A 17,586-nucleotide genomic window follows, 5' to 3' on the forward strand; every position below is an offset into this window, starting at 1 on the left:
AGTGAAATAAACAAAACCATTGCACAAGACAAAATAAAACAACACATCCACATGTAGAATTATCCTAATGAGTTAATCCTTATAAAGATATTATAGTTTTATATATATATATATATATATATATATACTTGAATATTACAACTTCATAAACACGTACTTGACATGTGTTTACATACACACATGTATGTAAACACAATACATGTAGGACATGCTTTCTTCCTCTCTGTCCTCCTGCTCTATTATTACTCCAATCCGCCAGGTGGCGCTGTGCTGACAGTATCACCGGTTGTTGACCAATCATCGGTGTCTAGCAGTTTGAACAAGAAGCGGGTCCAGTGGACTCTCATTCATGCGCTATCAATCGTGGAAATGGAATAAAACTGCTTTTTAGATCGGTCACTGTTAATACGTTGTAAGGGCGTTTTTATATTCACAGTAAACAGTTAAGTTAGCAAAAGCTCGAGCTGTCTGGCTATCTTGGCTAACCTTCACTGACGTTGGTCTCATCTGGGTTAGAAACGTTAAATGCTTTTGAACAGTCCTTGGCGGTCCTTGGCTTATTGGCGCGGTTATAGCTGTAATTTCTAAACATGAAGCCATTAAAGCCGTTATTTCTGAAGACGTACGGTAAGCAGAAGCGAAAAGTGTCCGCCTGGATCTCACCTGACAACCGCAAGAAGGCCTTCGACAGCACACCCTCCACAGACAACGACACCTCCGTCTTTGAACCCGCAAAAACTACGAGGATAAGGTATGTTCAAGTCGACGGGCGAGAAGAAACCATTATTACTTATGCTAGGTTTTCAGGGAACTTGCGCCAAGTTTATCATTAAGTGAACGGTTTGCTTTTACGTATATTTGCCAATATACGTTATATTCAGTAAGTTAACGTAACATAAAAAGGGAACTAACGTAACATGAACACTTGCATACACTGAGAGCTCGCTCTCACTCTCTCTCTCTCTCTCTCTCTCACACACACACTCACACTCACACACACACACACACACACACAAAGAGACACCGATTAATCAGATTGTTTGATTATTATCTCTATTGGTATAGAGAACCTAAGTCCCTCCCCTTCCGGTGAACCACCATAGAGGGTGTATTACTGGACAAAGCCACCGCGCAGATTTGAATGGAGAACAGTGAGAAATACATAATTACACAGACCACAAACCCAAAAAGTCGCATATGTGACTGAAATCTTTATTTCGAACATGCAAGAGAAAGTATATATAAAAAAAAAAAATGATGTTGATGTCAACAATGTTTAAAAACAGCAAACAAAGTACCCTTCTTTCCTGTGTTAACATACTTATATCGTGTGCGAAAAGGAGTAGGAAGCAGTAAAACTTATGTACTCCTTCCCCTTTAATTCTTACATTTCTTCAATTTACAATATTTATTATTATGTTGTTTTATAAATCTATCCAATAATTTTTTTCTATATACACAATATTAAAGTGACCATTGACAAGTATTTATTTATCTAACCTCGATTATGTACTTATTCAAACAGCAAAAAATACAACAACAATAAAACTAAACAACAGACAAAAGACAAAAAAAGAAACACAAACAAAGTAGCACTCCTACTTTTACTACAGTGCTTCTCGATACCTCCTGAAAATAATTTCTTTGTACATTTTTTTGAAAAGGAATATGTTTGGGCATTGCTTTAGGTTCTCATTTAGTTTGTTCCATAATTTAACTCCGCAAATTGATAAACATAATCTTTTCCTTGTTGTTCTAAATCTATTAGTCTTAAAATTTCCCCTTCCCCTTAAATCGTACCCTCCCTCCCTCTCAGAGAACATCTTTTGTATATTCCCAAGCAGTAGGCTATTTCTTGCTTTGAACACGAATACTGCAGTTTGATATTCAATTGGATCATGGTATTTTAGCAATTTAGACTGTAGAAATAATGAATTTGTATGATCCCGAAATCCAACGTTGTGAATAATTCTCATGGCTCTTTTTTGTATTATGACTTGTGGCTGTAGTGACTGTTGATCAGTACTTCCCCAAACCTCTACACAGTAATTCAAATAAGGTAACAATAGTGAGCAGTACAAGATGTGAAATGATTTAAGATCCAGAATGTGCTTGGCTCTTGCTAGGACTGCAACACTTCTGGACAGTTTGGTTTTGATGTGTTTTATGTGAGGCTTCTTTGATCACTCCAAGGAATTTATTTTCATGTACTCTTTCTATGTTAACACCCTCTATCTGTATCTGTGCTTGATTGTTTGACTTACAGTTTCCAAATACCATGAATGTAGTTTTACTCAAATTTATTGATAACCTGTTTATGTCAAACCATTCTTTTATTTTCTTGAATTAAAGTGATTGATTCCAAGAGTTGCTGTAAGCTGTCCCCTGAACCAAATATGTTTGTATCATCTGCAAATAATACAAAATTCAATACTTCAGATACTTTACAAATGTCATTGATGGTTAATAAAAATAACTTTGGTTCCAACACTGACCCTTGGGGGACACCACAAGCCATGCCCAGACACTGAGACGCATAATCTCCCATCTTCATAAATTGTCTCTCAGATAACTACTTACCCAGTTTAGAACTACCCCCCTCATCCCGATTCGTTCCAGTTTACTGATTAATATTTCATGATTTATTGTGTCAAATGATTTTTTTAGATCAATGAATACCCCAACTGCATATTTCTTTTTGTCTGTGGAGTTTTTGATTTCTTCAATGAGTTCTGTTAGTGCTAGTGATGTTGATCTATTTTTTCTAAATCCATATTGGCTGTCAGTGAGAAATTTATTTTTATCGATGAATTGCTCTAATCTGTTAAATAATTTTTCTAAAAGTTTTGAAAATGGCAGTGTGGCAGTAGAGAGACAGGCCTGTAATTTGTGAAGTGGTGTTTATTTCCAGTTTTGTATAGAGGAATGACTTTTGCTATTTTAATTTTTGTTGGAAATTGACCGGTTAGAAATGATAAATTGCAGATGTTCATTAGTGGTTTGGCGAGCCCCCCTATTACTTTTTGTATAATTTTTATATCTATTCCATCGTGATCAGTGGATGGTTTGTTTTTGCATTCTTTAACAATATCTATTATTTCTTTTTCATCTACTGCTATCAGAAATATTGAACTGGGATTTCTTTCTATTAGATTATTATATCTACTTTGTATTGTTTGTGGAACCGGGATTTGTTCAGCTAAGTTTGGTCCCACGTTTGCAAAAAATTTATTGAAGTCATTAATCACATCCTCCATGTTATTAATATTTTTATCATTATCAATGAAGTAATGGGGATAAGTAGCCTGTCTAGTATTATTTTTAATAATATTATTTAAAATGTTCCACATACCTTTAATATTTTATTATTATCTAATAATTTTGTGTAGTATTCTTTCTTACAAGTTCTCATAATATTAGTGAACTTATTCTTATATTTATTTTCAGTCTCTATAGTTCTGTGTTTTATAAATTCTCTGTAAAGTGTATTTTTCTTTTTATAGGCGTTTTGTAATCCCTTGGAAATCCACGGTCTATCATTTTGTTTTTGTTTTCTGCTATATCTTTTAATTGGACAATTTGTATCATGTAATAATTTAAATATTCTTAGAAATTCTTCATATGCTTTGTCAACATCTTTTTCATTATCTATAAACTCCCAGTCTTTTGCTAGCAGATCAACTTTTAATGCCTCCATTGTTTCTTCTGTCCTGACCCTTTTGGAAATTGGTTTATTACCATGTCTGTTTAGAGTGTAGTTGTAAAAATTGGTAGGTGGTCAGTGATATCATTTATTAGTAATCCACTCACTGTATTGTTATGTATGATATTTGTAAATCTTTCAATGAGCGAAGCTAACATTAATGAACGTCAAAGAACTTTGTGTGTAGATGTGATGAATGGGGCGGAAGCAGAAGCGAGTGGCTTTGTCTCTACATAGATCAGCTAACATAGCACAGCTAACATAGTAGGTACTGTACAGTATGTCTAAACTGCAGTAAGGTGTGTATTGTTAAAAACTTTTCTTGATCTACTTGGTCTTATGTTCAATATCATACTGCTCCTAACTTGTTCATCTGTTTTTCATGTCGTAGAGAGAGTAAGACTAGCGTGGCTAGTCGTAGAGCGGCGCGTCCTGCCAAGAAAAAGGCCATGCTCTTTCTGACTGAGAAGAGTTTTGATGAGGAGAATATCCCCCCTCCTTCCTGTCCTCAGCCAGCTGGAACCAGCTCTGTGAACAGATATGCAGCCGTCAATTTTGAGTAATGTCATTAAATATCCTAGAAGTGTGTGTGTTTTTTGTTTTTGTTTTGTTTTTTCAGCATTTAATGTCTTTAAGTAATTTTTCCCTGACCTACATTCTGACCTATATTCTTAATGTCACAGAGAGAAGCAGACTAGTGTTGCTTGTCGTAGAGCGCCACGTCCTGCCAAGAAAAAGGCCGTGCTAAGTGTGACAGAGACCAGCAGTGATGAAGAGAACATCAGTAGCCCCTCTCTTCCCCGTCCTCAGCCCACTCTGCAGAGCAAGAGAACCAGGTCTGTGCACAAACAAGCATGAGCACAACACATTATGAAAAAGTAAAGGGATGTCAGCGTGTGCAGAGTTTTGAGGGATTTATTATATGTTATGTGATATTCGTTATCACTACAGTGTCTGAAAGCAAGACATTTGACATTACTGGTGGCAATAACAGAGGACTTAAGAGTTGCAGCAGACCCACCACTTAGTATGGATGTGTTATTTGAGATCTCAGGGCCAGGACTGCTTTTTTTTTTTTATATATATATAAATAACAAATTATAAAAGACAAATACCCATCAGTTCCCAGGGCCCACAAACAAGGTGTTCAAGTTTATTGTATTTGATCGGCAATCCACACAAACAATAAAATTTTATGACGTGCTACAGAGAAAAGCATAAGATCTTCACTTTAGAGAAACTGAAACCAGGTTTAGTACAAGTTGTCAGTAATAGAGTAATTTTCTCACGCTTGACTTTTTGATATATTGATGAATTGTGTCACACTACACACTGCTCTGATTTGAACTTTGTTCCCAGATTGGAGCCTCTCGGGCAGCCCTTCCTCTTATGTCTGTCCACCTCTGCCACCTCTCTCTGTAGGATTGGCAGACCAATAGTCTTACTGTGGTCCTAATCCCAACCATAACCCTTCAAGTGTTTGATTTGTAGAGATTGATGGTGGCAGTATACAGCCTTTAAAATGTTGTTTTTGGAAATGATAAATTTGGCATGGTTATGTATCATGATATATTGTTTATAATATTGAACGATCACCCATCCCTTGTCGTTTATCATGTAAATCTGTTGTGAATTGTTGTGACTTCTCCTGTCTGTACTTTTAAAACTGCGCTTTTTAATGTATATCTGTGTGCTCCCTAATTTAGTTTTCTGTATGTTAATGAGTTTCTGAAATGATGTTTGTCTCTGCGCGTCAACAGGAAAAGCCGGCATGCATCTGTGCCAGGAGTCTTGATGAGGCAGAATTGCCAGCAGCTTCCAAAGACCAGCGGAAGTGAGGAAGACTCTAAGTAAGCATTCAGGCTCTCAGTCTGTTGATCCCCTCAATAATTAGCTGAAGAGTGCTTTCAGACCAACTTTGGCTCTGCATGAGAAAAACGCATTGACAGTTTGAACACAAGCTAAATGTCTTCAGTAAATGCTGTAACCATTAGCTTTCTTCCTTCTCTTCTTCTTTTTCTCAGTGTTCATCTTCCTTCTGCAGGCCGCTTTGTAACCCGCCGCAGATGTACTGTACCAACCAAACCCAAACTCCCTAAAGCAACATACAATCCACTCAACTCTTCAGATGATTTTGCTTCTGGAGCCCTTGGTTCCAGTAGGAATTTTCGGCCTTCTAGGAAGAGGAGGGTCCCCCCAGCATTTGTGGTTTCAAGTGCAGAGAACTCGATGAACGCTGCAGGGACTGCCAGCTATACCACCAACCCCTTCCGGGAGATTTCCCTCAATGAGTTGGCAGACCACAGCCTCGGACCCTGCCCCAGGAAACCCATTTTTTGTTCTACACCCTCAGCAGACTCCTTCAGAAAACGGCCCCACCTTCAAGCCGTATCTATCAATAATCAGTCTTGCACCCCTCCGTCCATGTCAGTTAGCTCTATAGGTGTCTTAAGCACATTCCAAGAAGACTTGGATTCACCGGGTCAGCCCACCTCCCCACGACTTTCTGCACCACCCATTGGGCTTTGTTCTGAGGAGAAGCCGCAGTCCAGCCTTGGTGAGCAAGAACCATCTGGTGATTTATTTATGGAGCCCAAGCGCACTAACAAGAGACGTCGCTGTAATGAGGAAGCCGAAAGTCACAGTGAAGACATAAAAAACAAGAATGTCGGGGAATTGCCAAGTCTAAATCTACTCTGTACAAATGAGAGTGATAGCAGCAGTTGTTTTGTGTCAGCAGCAGGAGGGTTAGAGTGGCTGATAGAGGCTCTGAAGGAGAAATGTTTGACCGAGCGCTGCACAGTGCAGCTCGAAAGATTGGACAACCTCACTGTGACTCAGCTATGCAGTCAAACAACCTACTCCTCCTGTTTGGGATCTTCAGGCTCAGTCTACAGCTGGCAAACAAATGGACATCCACGGTCTGTGGACATTGGCCAGACAATTGACATTTCACAGTCTTCAGAACCATCATTTAATCTTCAATTATCTGTTACTAACAATAACACCAGGGATTATTTACAGTCTCCTGAACATGCAGCTTCAGTGACTGACAGTCAAAGCACTAACAATTCACCATCAGTTGACTGTAAGCAGTCAGCTGAACACTCATCCACAATGGAATCCATGGAGCAGTCGGCGTCAGTCATTTATGTTGAGTCTAGCTTCCACACAGACAGCAGTTCTGAGTGCATCATGGGCACACAATTTCCAGCCAACAGCCCTGTGCAAGCACTGTTTACTGAAGAGGATGCTGTAGCAGTAAAGGACACATGTCTTACTAAGAAATGCACCGTTCGGCTCAAATACTGTGCTTTGTCACAACTGACTGTTCGGCAGCTAAAAGGGGTCATGCAGCACAAAGAGATGGGTTTGACTTGTGATGAGACATCCGCTAATCCAGATGCAAACAAGTCTGAAAATGGCCGTGCACATAACATTGACGACCCAGAAGATCTCACACATACTGGAGAAATCACTGAGAGAATGATGGCGTCAATAAACAGCAGTGCGAAAGCCCAGACACCATCAGAAACAGAAGAAAAGGCAGCGGTGCTGAAGAAGAAATGTCTAGCTGACAAACTCATTGTTGAGATGAAGAGAGTTACTTTATCACAACTGAAAGAAATTTTGCAGCGCAAAGACCCAAAACCTAAATCACCCACAGTTGTGTCGGACTCAGTCCGTGAGGACCAGACACAAAATAACCACCAATCTGAGGGCGACACTAATCACTGTAATGAAGACACTTACGCCATGAAAATCAGGATGAAAAAAAGAGGCTCAACTAGTTCTGAAGTAAAGATCACTTCAGACAAAGAAGAAGTTGTAAAGGACTCTTGCAACATTCCCCAAAAAAGAAAAAGAAAGCCCTCCCTAGCTCTTAAAGAAAAGAAGAGGAGGAGCACGTCCGCGGACCGACCTGGGACGACAAGGAAGGCGTGTGTGAGCGGTCTGAGTGTGAATCGCTGGAAAAACAAAGGCAACGCCAGCATGCACGTGTTCAGAGCCAGGACTGCACAGACAGGCGGCAACAAGGCCGTGGACTGCAGCATCGATGAGCTGATCTCCACACAACACCAAAAGCCAAGGGTGAGAACAGCATGCACACAAACACAGCACAGTCCTGCTGGAAGATTAGGTCTATCTATTGAGTACTGTAGTTAATGGTTAGCAGTTATCAGACAAAATTAGCAAAGTGAAGACTTTTAATAGCTGCGTTTAAGTTCTCTCCTAAGTTAGGGTGTAAATTTGACTCTGGAGGCTTAGTAACTACGAGTTAGTTTGTAACTAAATCAGCTACTAAAATTGGTTGCACCGCGATTACTTGGGGCAGAACATAACAAATTTGGACGTAAAGTCATAACTAAAGCAAGTGGCCAATCAAAGATAAGCGTTTCATCCTCATGGTTATTGCATTAGCTTTCTGGCAGGCATGAGCGACTTGGCATCGTAGCACATCATAGTAAGCTAGATTGCTATTCAAATGTTATATAAATATATTAGGACTCTCTGGATTATTGTGTTGCAATTAATGAAACATTATGATGTGACATTATGATGACTTTTATGATTTACACCTACCCTGAGGCATGTGTAACTAATTAGTTACGTAGTGTTGCATTGTAATTGATCTCTGTGGTGCAACTGCTTTTATTTTAGTAATGCACTTCTTGGTAATAATTTACATTATAACCTGACTACGTTTGAACCTACACACAGCTGGTACAACAGGCTGCTGGTAAAGTGGACAATTAGCATCACTATAAAAGAAATTATCACCAAATGGGAATGTTTCTTTCTGTGACGTTCTTCACGTTGTCACAAGAAAACATTTAAACATCACCTTATTTGTCAAATATTCATTATTATCTGAAACCATCTTGGCGTCTATCCATTCTGCCAGGGAATACCAGTGATTGTACATATCTGCATTTAACGTGATGCCGCACTGAGGTCAGAATTTGTCTGTGCAAATGGGGACAAAAGATTCATGATGCCTCTCTAATATACAGCAGATTTTTGTGAGGTTCAAAGCATGGACAAATGACATTTCAGAAAATACCACAGCAATCGGGATACTTTCCTGATAAGGTCCTGGGGTCTCCTTTATAAATGGTGCGTATGTACAAAACAGGAAACGTGCGTACACCACTTCCGAAGCTAAGGTTGTGATCTATAAAAAACAAACTTGACGGGAGAATGTGCGGTCCTGTAAGTAAACTCTGAACCATGTGTAGGCACAGGAGGAGAAATGAGAAACGGCTACGCACATGGCAGAAGGACGAAACGGTTTGAAATGAGTAGGCCTACTATTGTGTAAAATAAATTGAAATATCACCTCTGAGTATTGCAGGCTTAAAGCCTTTCTGAATAAACAAACACCCGTTTGACTTTCCCTGAAGTGCGCAAAAAACACAATTTAAGATCATTTGCAGCACACAAAAAGATCCAGATTTAGGATAATAAACACAAACCGATATCTATTTCTGCAAAAGAACGCCTCAAATATGTTGTACAGTTCAGTCAGGAATCATTAATTAATACTTGCATGCAGTGCAATTTATTCTCATAAATAAGGTGAACAGGAGGAAAAATTACATTTAAATTGATGCCGTTTTCAGTGCGTCAGTCAAGCAAATAGGAGAGCATAGTTTCATATTGCCTATTATCAGATGTTCGTTGCCTTTTTGAGCCTAATGCTGTGCGCCAGAATGTGGATGTGATGTGCTGCTTGTAAAAACACATAATGGAAATATAACATTATTTTTATGTCATTTACAACAAGTCATATTTCTTTTAACTCATGGGCAGCCTCTTAAGTGAGTGGACTGTTTGTGTAGCCTAAATAAATGTTTAAACACAAGTGGAGTGTATTTGGTTTAATCTCTTTTCAAAGGAGGGGAATCCAAATTAGTACCGGGGTGCATGTGTGTGTGTCTCCCTGCAGCCAGCGACGTCACTACTCAAGAGGGATGCCCCTTCCTGCAGATCGGTTATAAAGGGGTGGAGCTCCGGTTTGAAGGGTTGGCCATGGAGCTCCCTCACATACGCCACATTTCAAGTTGATTGTGATTTATAAAGGGAACTTGCTTACAACTGTGCGTACGAACAGTTTTATAAGTCTGAATATTTTTTGGCGTACGCCATTTTTGGCTTTTGGGCGCACATACACTTTTAGTGAGGATTCTATGTATAGTTTTATAAATGAGACCCCTGCTTACGCCACTGAAAGTTTTTGTTAATAAAAACAACCTTTAAAACATTACCCATGACCAGGTTATTTTCTTACACGCAGTTTCTGAATAAAAAGTGTTATCAGTAAAGTCTATGGATTGTCCTCACTAACAATGTGTAAAAGTAAGAGTGTGGGACCTACCTAACCCTATCAACACCAGGTAAATCTCTCTGTATACTGGAGTTGTTGAATCAGGTGTCTATGGCCACATTCCCACGCTGTGTTTTATGCCAGCCAGGAATAATTGTTTTTTTAGAGCTGAAGGAGGAAGCAATTTTAGAGACCGCAGCAACCCAGTATGGCAGAGCCTAAAAAAGCATGCATCAACTGTGTTTTACTTTATGTGGTGTAGTTACTCTCACCGTCAGAAGGGGGAGACAGAAGTTCAGCACTGCAGGTTTAACTGGGACAGTGTCTTGAAGTGCACTTTGTTAGGTTTTTAAAGGTAAAATTTTTTTTAATTGCTGTGAATGCCACAAACAAAATTGTATTCCATCCAATGGACAGGCGGCTAATATGTCAAAACCTGAGCAAATAAAACCCCAAATTATCTGCATGGCTAAGTATCACAAAAGGTTAGAGAGAGAATGTTTTGTGTGTTATGTTTTTGGATTTTTCTTTAAATGTGTGTATTGTTTTCGCTTCTGCGCAGGAGCTGATGGGAACTGCAATGAATTTCTCCACCCCGGTGAAAGCGAGTCTGCTCAACCTGTCATCTCTGTTGGCTGACTTCACACCTACCACACAAACCTGGAGCCGACTCAAAGCTGCCCTCTCTGTTCACCGCAAGGGAATGGGTAACACACGAGCGCACCACTAAATTGTAGTTTCTCCCTCAGTTATTTGGGACTATTAACATTTTTGTATTTAATTTACAGCTGGCACTTCAATGATTGTGTACTTCTGATCTTTCCTTCCTTTAATTTTTGTTCCTTGTGTCCTGTCCCTTGTTCCCTCTGTTTAGTGCTGTTCACTCCGAGGAGTTCATGTGCAGGCTCTCCGAGAAGAGCGGCGCTAGCTGATGTCAGCCAGGATCTCTTTGCCACACCCTTTCGGACCCCGCTCCCCAAACGCCTCCGGTCACAGCTGCTGAGTTTCAGTTCTCCGGTAAGAGTGCACATATGCAACCATGACAGTCATGAGAGCACACATCCTGTCAAGTGGCTTATGAAAAGTTCATGTTGAGTCACAGAGTAACGTACAAACACTGATGCAGTGAAGCATAAGATGCTTTTCAAGTTTGTACCACACGCTCTGTGTTTGACTGAATAGGTTATTACACTTGATACGAATCTCCTGTCTGTCTTTATGTGTTACCTCCTCCCTCCTGCCTCAGTGTGAGGATGCAGATCTGTCGGATGCAGAGAAGGTGTATGCCGAGTGTGGCCAGCAGCGTCCTCTGCCGTGGGAGGAGTGTATACTTCCTCAGCGAATGAAACAGTGTGTGAAGATCGGGGAGGGGGACCTTCGGTGAGGTCTTCTCCACCACCAATGCCTCAGGAGACACTGTTGCACTCAAGGTATGTGAGTATGTTTAAAAAAAAAAAGAAAACAAAAGTGTGCATTAGTTTGTGTGATTTGCATTGTGTTGCCTAAGATCTAACAATGTGATATAAACCATTTTGCATCTTAAGTGTTGATACAATGCCGTTGATACAATTTTAAGTTTATTTTCAAAGAGGGGTGTGACTTCCCTGTTGGTAAGAAATTCAGAATTTGTCACTAAATATTCTAAACTCTCAAGGTTTTTTTTTTATATATCTTTGGGAGCAAAGGGACATGGGTCAGATTGAACCTGGGCCGCTGCGATAAGGACACAGCCTTTGTACATAGGGATGCAAGTGGTGGACTAACCGCCACCCCTTTGACTGTATTCCATGTCCGTCTTTACTGAATGAAACTTGCTTATTTTGGTCACATAACAAGCAGTTGTAGTTAACAACATGTGACAACACCTGAGCATACTGTATGTAATTTGCTGAAGAAGGCTGTGGGGAAACGGTCAATAGCTCTAGGGGGGAGAAAGCCAGTGAGTATACCTTGAATTTAAAATGTTTGATCACATATTTGTTTCCTAGGTAAAGAGTTAATCTCCATACTCTGGGGTGTAATGTTAATTTGCTCAAACACAGGAACCAAACAGTTGCGCTGTGTGTGTGTGTTGCATTAAAATAGTGGTTCTTGTCTTGACAGATCATTCCACTAGAGGGCAGTGAGAAGGTGAATGGAGAGGACCAGAAGACCTTTGGAGAGATCCTCCATGAGATTATTATTTCAAAGTAAGTAGTACATAAATCACACGACTCTCCTTGCTGGGATACTACAATACAGTCTCAGTATAACATGTGCATTAAAGACATCATGACAACAAAGTTGTAAATCAAATGTGAGTGTGTTGACTTGTGGCCAGCGCTAACTAAACAGCATCATTTGTTTTTGTGTCAGGGAGCTGAGCAGCCTGAAAGAGAAGCAGCAGAACCAGACTCATGGATTTATTGGTCTCAATGAGTAAGCACTGTCTGTGGTCTTTTGTCTTTTTGCCTCTTAGCGTCTGTTTGTAGTTTTGAGTGCTAATGTGACTTGACGTGTTCCCTCGTAGCCTCCACTGCGTTCAAGGCTGCTACCCTCCAGATTTCATGAAAGCCTGGGACACCTTCGACCAGCAGAAAGGCTCTGAGAATGACAGACCAGGTCAGTGAGAGCAAAGCCTGTTCACATTTGTTTAATTTTCACATTTAATATGCATTCACTAATGAAGAGAATTGCAGCACAACGTGGCTTCCAGGTTGCAGTGGCTGATGGAAAATGGCCTTTACCAGGTCGACTCCCTTCTACAGGGGAAAATCTATGTCTAGGACCATGTTTTTGTCTGTTTCATTGGGTCCCTCTTTTTCTCTTTGTTTAGATTTCTTTAAAAAGGATCAGTTGTTCATAATCCTGGAGTTTGAGTTTGGAGGCATTGACTTAGAGAACAGCAATGGAACGGTAAGCACACCGCGTCAGTGTGTAGAGTGATGGCCACTCAATACTTTCCCTCTGCCGTACAGTGCTCTGCAGCAATGCTGAGCGTTTATCAGTCCTGACAGCTCAAAATATCTCTCTGCCTCTTTCTCTCTGAAAAAGCTGAAGCTAGCACACGGAGATAGAGCTTCAGCTTGGGTTATATGTTTACAATTACAAGTGCAGTTTTATTTCATTTGGTCTGAAATTCCTTTTAATAAATTGCAGTCTGCTCTTTCATTTCTTGCCAGTTTCACTACTGCAGAGTTTCGAGTGCTCTGGTCTCAAACAGAAGTATTACTCTCTACTCCCATCACACCAGCTTTAGCTCATTACATTTGCACATGACACTAGCTGTAAAAACGTGCTCAAACATTAATAAAGAGACTGCATGCAGAAAAATAGTAGTCATTATAACTTAATGTCAGTTAGGCCTTAAATATGAATGCTGGAGCTGAGCATCTGTAAATGCAGTGTATTCATTGGTAAAATAAGTCTTTGTATATATTAGCCTATACACTGACTGTTTTATTGTTGTGCAAGAGTACAAATGCAGTCCTTAACCTCAAGACTTTATTGTGTTGTCAAGCTGGCGTCTTTAGGGGTGGCGAAGAGCATCCTTCATCAGGTTACTGCTGCCATGGCTGTTGCTGAGCAGCAGCTACATTTTGAACACAGGTACACTCACTCGCACGCACACAGACACACTCTCTCTCACAATTTATAGTAGCTGTGATTGTCTGCGTGGATCAGGGCTCAGGACAGGATGCAATGTATATAAAGTCTAACATGTCAGCGAAAAGAGAGAGTGTCCATCACAGTTTCCCTGAGGCCAAGATGAGGTCTTCAAACGTTACAACCATAAAAGACAATGAAAGCTTGCAATTACTCACATTTGAGAAACCGGAACCTGAGAATTTGGGCTTTTTTTTTTTTTTTCTTAAAAAAATAACTTCATCCATCAATAACGAACGATAATGAATAATTTTCTGTTGATCGACTAATTTATTGAAGGCTCTCGGCTCTAGTTGCTATAAAGTTCATAATGGCCATCTGTGGATTTCTGTTTTCAGAGCTTATGTTAACTAAATAAATAAAATAATATAAAAATAGGATGTTGGAAGCGTCCTATGACCACAAATACTTTTGTGTAGTTATTTAGTATCAGCTTGAACTTTACTGCCACATCAGGTATTAAATGTGGCGTTGCAGTGTTGCACCAACTGAGTGACGCAGTTGGGTGTGTATGTGGTGTCAGTGTGATGGATGATTTGTCGGTGTCTTGTAACAGCAACTTTATCCCCCCGTGCTGTTTACTGCAGGGACCTCCACTGGGGCAATGTGCTGGTCAAAACAACCAAGCAAAAGACGGGGAGCTTCCTCCTGAACGGAGCAGTCCACTCTCTGGAAACTAAAGGGGTGCTGGTCCGCATCATTGACTACTCTCTCTCCAGACTAGAAATCGGTCAGCTATTCTTTGAACCCCTTGTCATATTTGGTGCACAGAATATTTAGCCCCAGTAAAATCATGAACAGTAACGACAAGCACGTGTTTTCTTCCCTCCAGATGATCTGACAGTGTCCTGCGATATCTCGAAGGATGAGGAGCTTTTCATGGGCCAGGGGGATTACCAGTTTGATATCTACAGAATGATGAGACAGGAAAATGGGTCAGTGTCATTTATGTGTCTATGTAACTGGTGTTTCTCTGTGCGGTAAAGGTGTCACATGGAGCACCTATAAAAAGAACTATATCCTGTAATGGATAGGATAAAAGTGACAGCATAGGACGACTTATTGATTTGACATGGATGAATCAATGTCAATTAGAAATCCAAGTCAGCAGATAAGTTAGAAATACCAAAGGCAGGAGCATTTATGTTTATTGAACATTTATGATTGTGGTATCTTGTGGATAATCCTGCTCATTTAAAATATTAAACTGCAAGGAAGATTTATTTATCATTTTACAACACAGGGTTGTATATTGAAATCAAGTTGTAGTTCACTTAATGCTGCTTACAAAAACAAACGTTATATATAAAATTATATACAGTATCTGGGTGAATAATAAAACAAGTCATATAAATAAAACAATTTTACATGGTGGAGTGCTGAGGATGAATTAAGGGGTCTAACACGCGAAGTCCACTGAGTCCGCCTGTGTGGCGTTATGGCTAGGGCTGAAACGATTCATCGATTAAATCGATTAATAAAATGCTTTGACACAAATTTTTTGCATCAATGCTTCGTTTAATCCATTTATCTATACAGCACAGTGTTTTGCAGGGACATTTATTACTGTTGCGCTTACGCTGCGAACAAGACATGATTATGATGGAGCTGTTTGCAAAGTGGAGGAAGAGAGAGAAAATAGCAAGAGACAAAGAAAGTGTCCAAAGTATGGGATTATTTCAAGCTAAAGAAAACAACAACTCTGTAATGTTACCGTCCATCCACCGTAAAACGAAACTAATGTCGCCTCGGCAACAGAACGACGGCAGCTGACCAGAAAGAAGCCGGTGTTCTGCCAGCGGACCACAGACAAGGCAACAGCAACTTCAGCATTTAACTGAAATCATGATTGATTGCTGAGTTGAAGGCTAACCAAAGTAAGCCGCAGTCCTCAGCTGAAAATGTGCACACGTGCGTTTGTTGTTCTCCTTTTTGGGCCATGAGTTGTAACCTCACAGTCATGAGTTAACTGGGTGTCGGGGAGCTGCACCTTTTAACTCACCTCCAGCTCTCTCTGTAGCTCAGACAATCCCTGCTACCTGCGCGTGCTAATCCATCCTTTCAGCCAGATTCTTTGTCTTTATAACTGTTATCTTTATAATAACAAACAACAGCTGTTTCGTGTGCAGGATCGCTCATTTCCCGTTTCACATTTCATGTGTGTTTTCTTGACTAAACGTGGTTTGGAGACCAGCGTCGGGTGACACAGCTGCAGTCAGCTCGTGTAGTGTGTGACACCCTGTCACATGTAGTGTGAATGCCACAACGACTTTAAGATCCCCGTCACATGACAGCAAGTTGTGTAGTGTGAACCGCATGGCCATCGGCCGACGCTGAAAGTCGTGTAGTCTGCACGAGCCTGTTGTATAACTTGTATTGCACTCGGGTGATGTTTGTGTTTGTAAAGCAGCTGTCTGGTTTTTGGTCTGATGTTTGCTGTATGACACACTATGAATTTCCGAAAGGCTTAATAAATATCTATAACCTGTAAACGTGCACAGCTGATCCTGTTACGGGGGGGCAGGGGCGCCACTGTCGCCAAGCAAAAGTACTCCCTAAACGACGCATCGATGAATCGTTCAGCAGCTTCGAATACTCAACGTTAGCTGCAGCCCTAGTTATGGCTGCACCGCGGCTCCCGGAGCTAATTGCGGCCATTCTAGTCATTGTGAGTCCACCAGACACGGCCGCAGCGAGTCCCAAAAGCGGCGCTCCGCTCCACAGACAGTACACAGCAGGTAGCCTATGGTTTTTTTTTGACTGAAATCGAGTCAGACACAGAACGGCATAGAGAATCCGTTCACTCTTCAAAATAAAATACCCCGTGCAGATCTTCCGATCGTTAAAATAGGCAAAAGATTTACCTTTTAACTACATAGCCTACTTGATCATATTAGACGCACAAAAAGCAAGCCCTAAATACCAAATCAACAATATCTAAACATTCAGATTCTGAAATGCTCCCCGTGGGATATGCAGCCATGCAGATAACGGACCAAAAAAGTGGTTGCAGAGAGCCGTTGCCGGTAACGTTAGGCATAGTAGAAGCACAAAAATGATAAATTAAAAACAACCCACAATGTGGTCTGCTCCTGAAATGCATCTGAGAGCTTCTAGTGGAAGTTGACGCTGGGCGGAGGATGGAACCAAACTGTAAGCAGCAGCAAGGAGACACAGCCAGACTCAGTGGACTTTCTGGATAAGAGATGAAGCTGCTCTGAAGTCTGATGGTACGACTGCAGATACTTTATCTGTTGTGAGGCGCCAGCAGGGTGAACAGGCTGTGGCTGGGTACTGGGTACATCTCAGGGTTAATGCCAAGCTGCTTTTTCTTTCCTGACAGAAACAACTGGAGTAGCTACCACCCCCATACCAACGTGCTGTGGCTCCACTACCTGTGCTCCAAGCTGCTGTCCATGAAGTACCGGGGCTCAGGAGGGAGGGGCGCCAAGTACATGCGAGAGGAGCTGACTCGTTTCCATGACAACGTCCTACAGTACAGCTCTGCCACTGAGGCGCTGCAAAACTGCCCCATGTTTCAGTAGCATGTGAGCACTGAACACACTCAGACTGTTTTAGTATGAAGGTCTTCTTTAGTCATCAGTCTGCCCGACATCCTTTCTTGACCTCTGACAATTTAAGACAGTTATTGATCTCTTGGTCACTTAATGTACAGTGTTTTCAGATGTCGTTTGAAAAGATTATTAAAAAGACTATTTTAAAATAGTGTCTTTAAAATTTCCTAATGAAGCTTACTTATGTCTGTCCTTGCATTGGCTACATATTTGTATAACTGATTAGGTCCAACAACAGTCTCTTAATTGATTTTATCACAAAATGCGCTTTCTCAAAATGTATCAATATTGTGATATAAAAATGACTGTACTTTAATGTGAAGCGTTTTTAGAGG

General features: G+C 40.6%; 1 protein-coding gene across 1 annotated transcript; it reads left to right on the forward strand.

Annotated features, from left to right (window-relative positions):
• Positions 1-304: 304 nt before the first annotated feature.
• haspin (histone H3 associated protein kinase) lies at positions 305-17,405 on the forward strand. Its single transcript, XM_038713454.1, is given in 17 exon segments — positions 305-751; positions 4,095-4,262; positions 4,387-4,539; positions 5,464-5,553; positions 5,728-7,795; positions 10,594-10,738; positions 10,906-11,048; positions 11,278-11,400; positions 11,402-11,461; positions 12,135-12,220; positions 12,387-12,449; positions 12,541-12,632; positions 12,847-12,926; positions 13,531-13,619; positions 14,264-14,406; positions 14,509-14,611; positions 17,020-17,405. Coding segments are annotated over 17 exon segments (3,969 nt in total). The 5' UTR covers positions 305-590; the 3' UTR covers positions 17,222-17,405.
• Positions 17,406-17,586: the final 181 nt, after the last annotated feature.

Source organism: Micropterus salmoides, unplaced genomic scaffold (assembly GCF_014851395.1).
Source record: "Micropterus salmoides isolate LMB-PRFRI ecotype aquatic unplaced genomic scaffold, ASM1485139v1 Ms_hic_scaffold_12, whole genome shotgun sequence".
In the NCBI taxonomy this organism is placed as follows: Eukaryota; Metazoa; Chordata; class Actinopteri; order Centrarchiformes; family Centrarchidae; genus Micropterus; species Micropterus salmoides.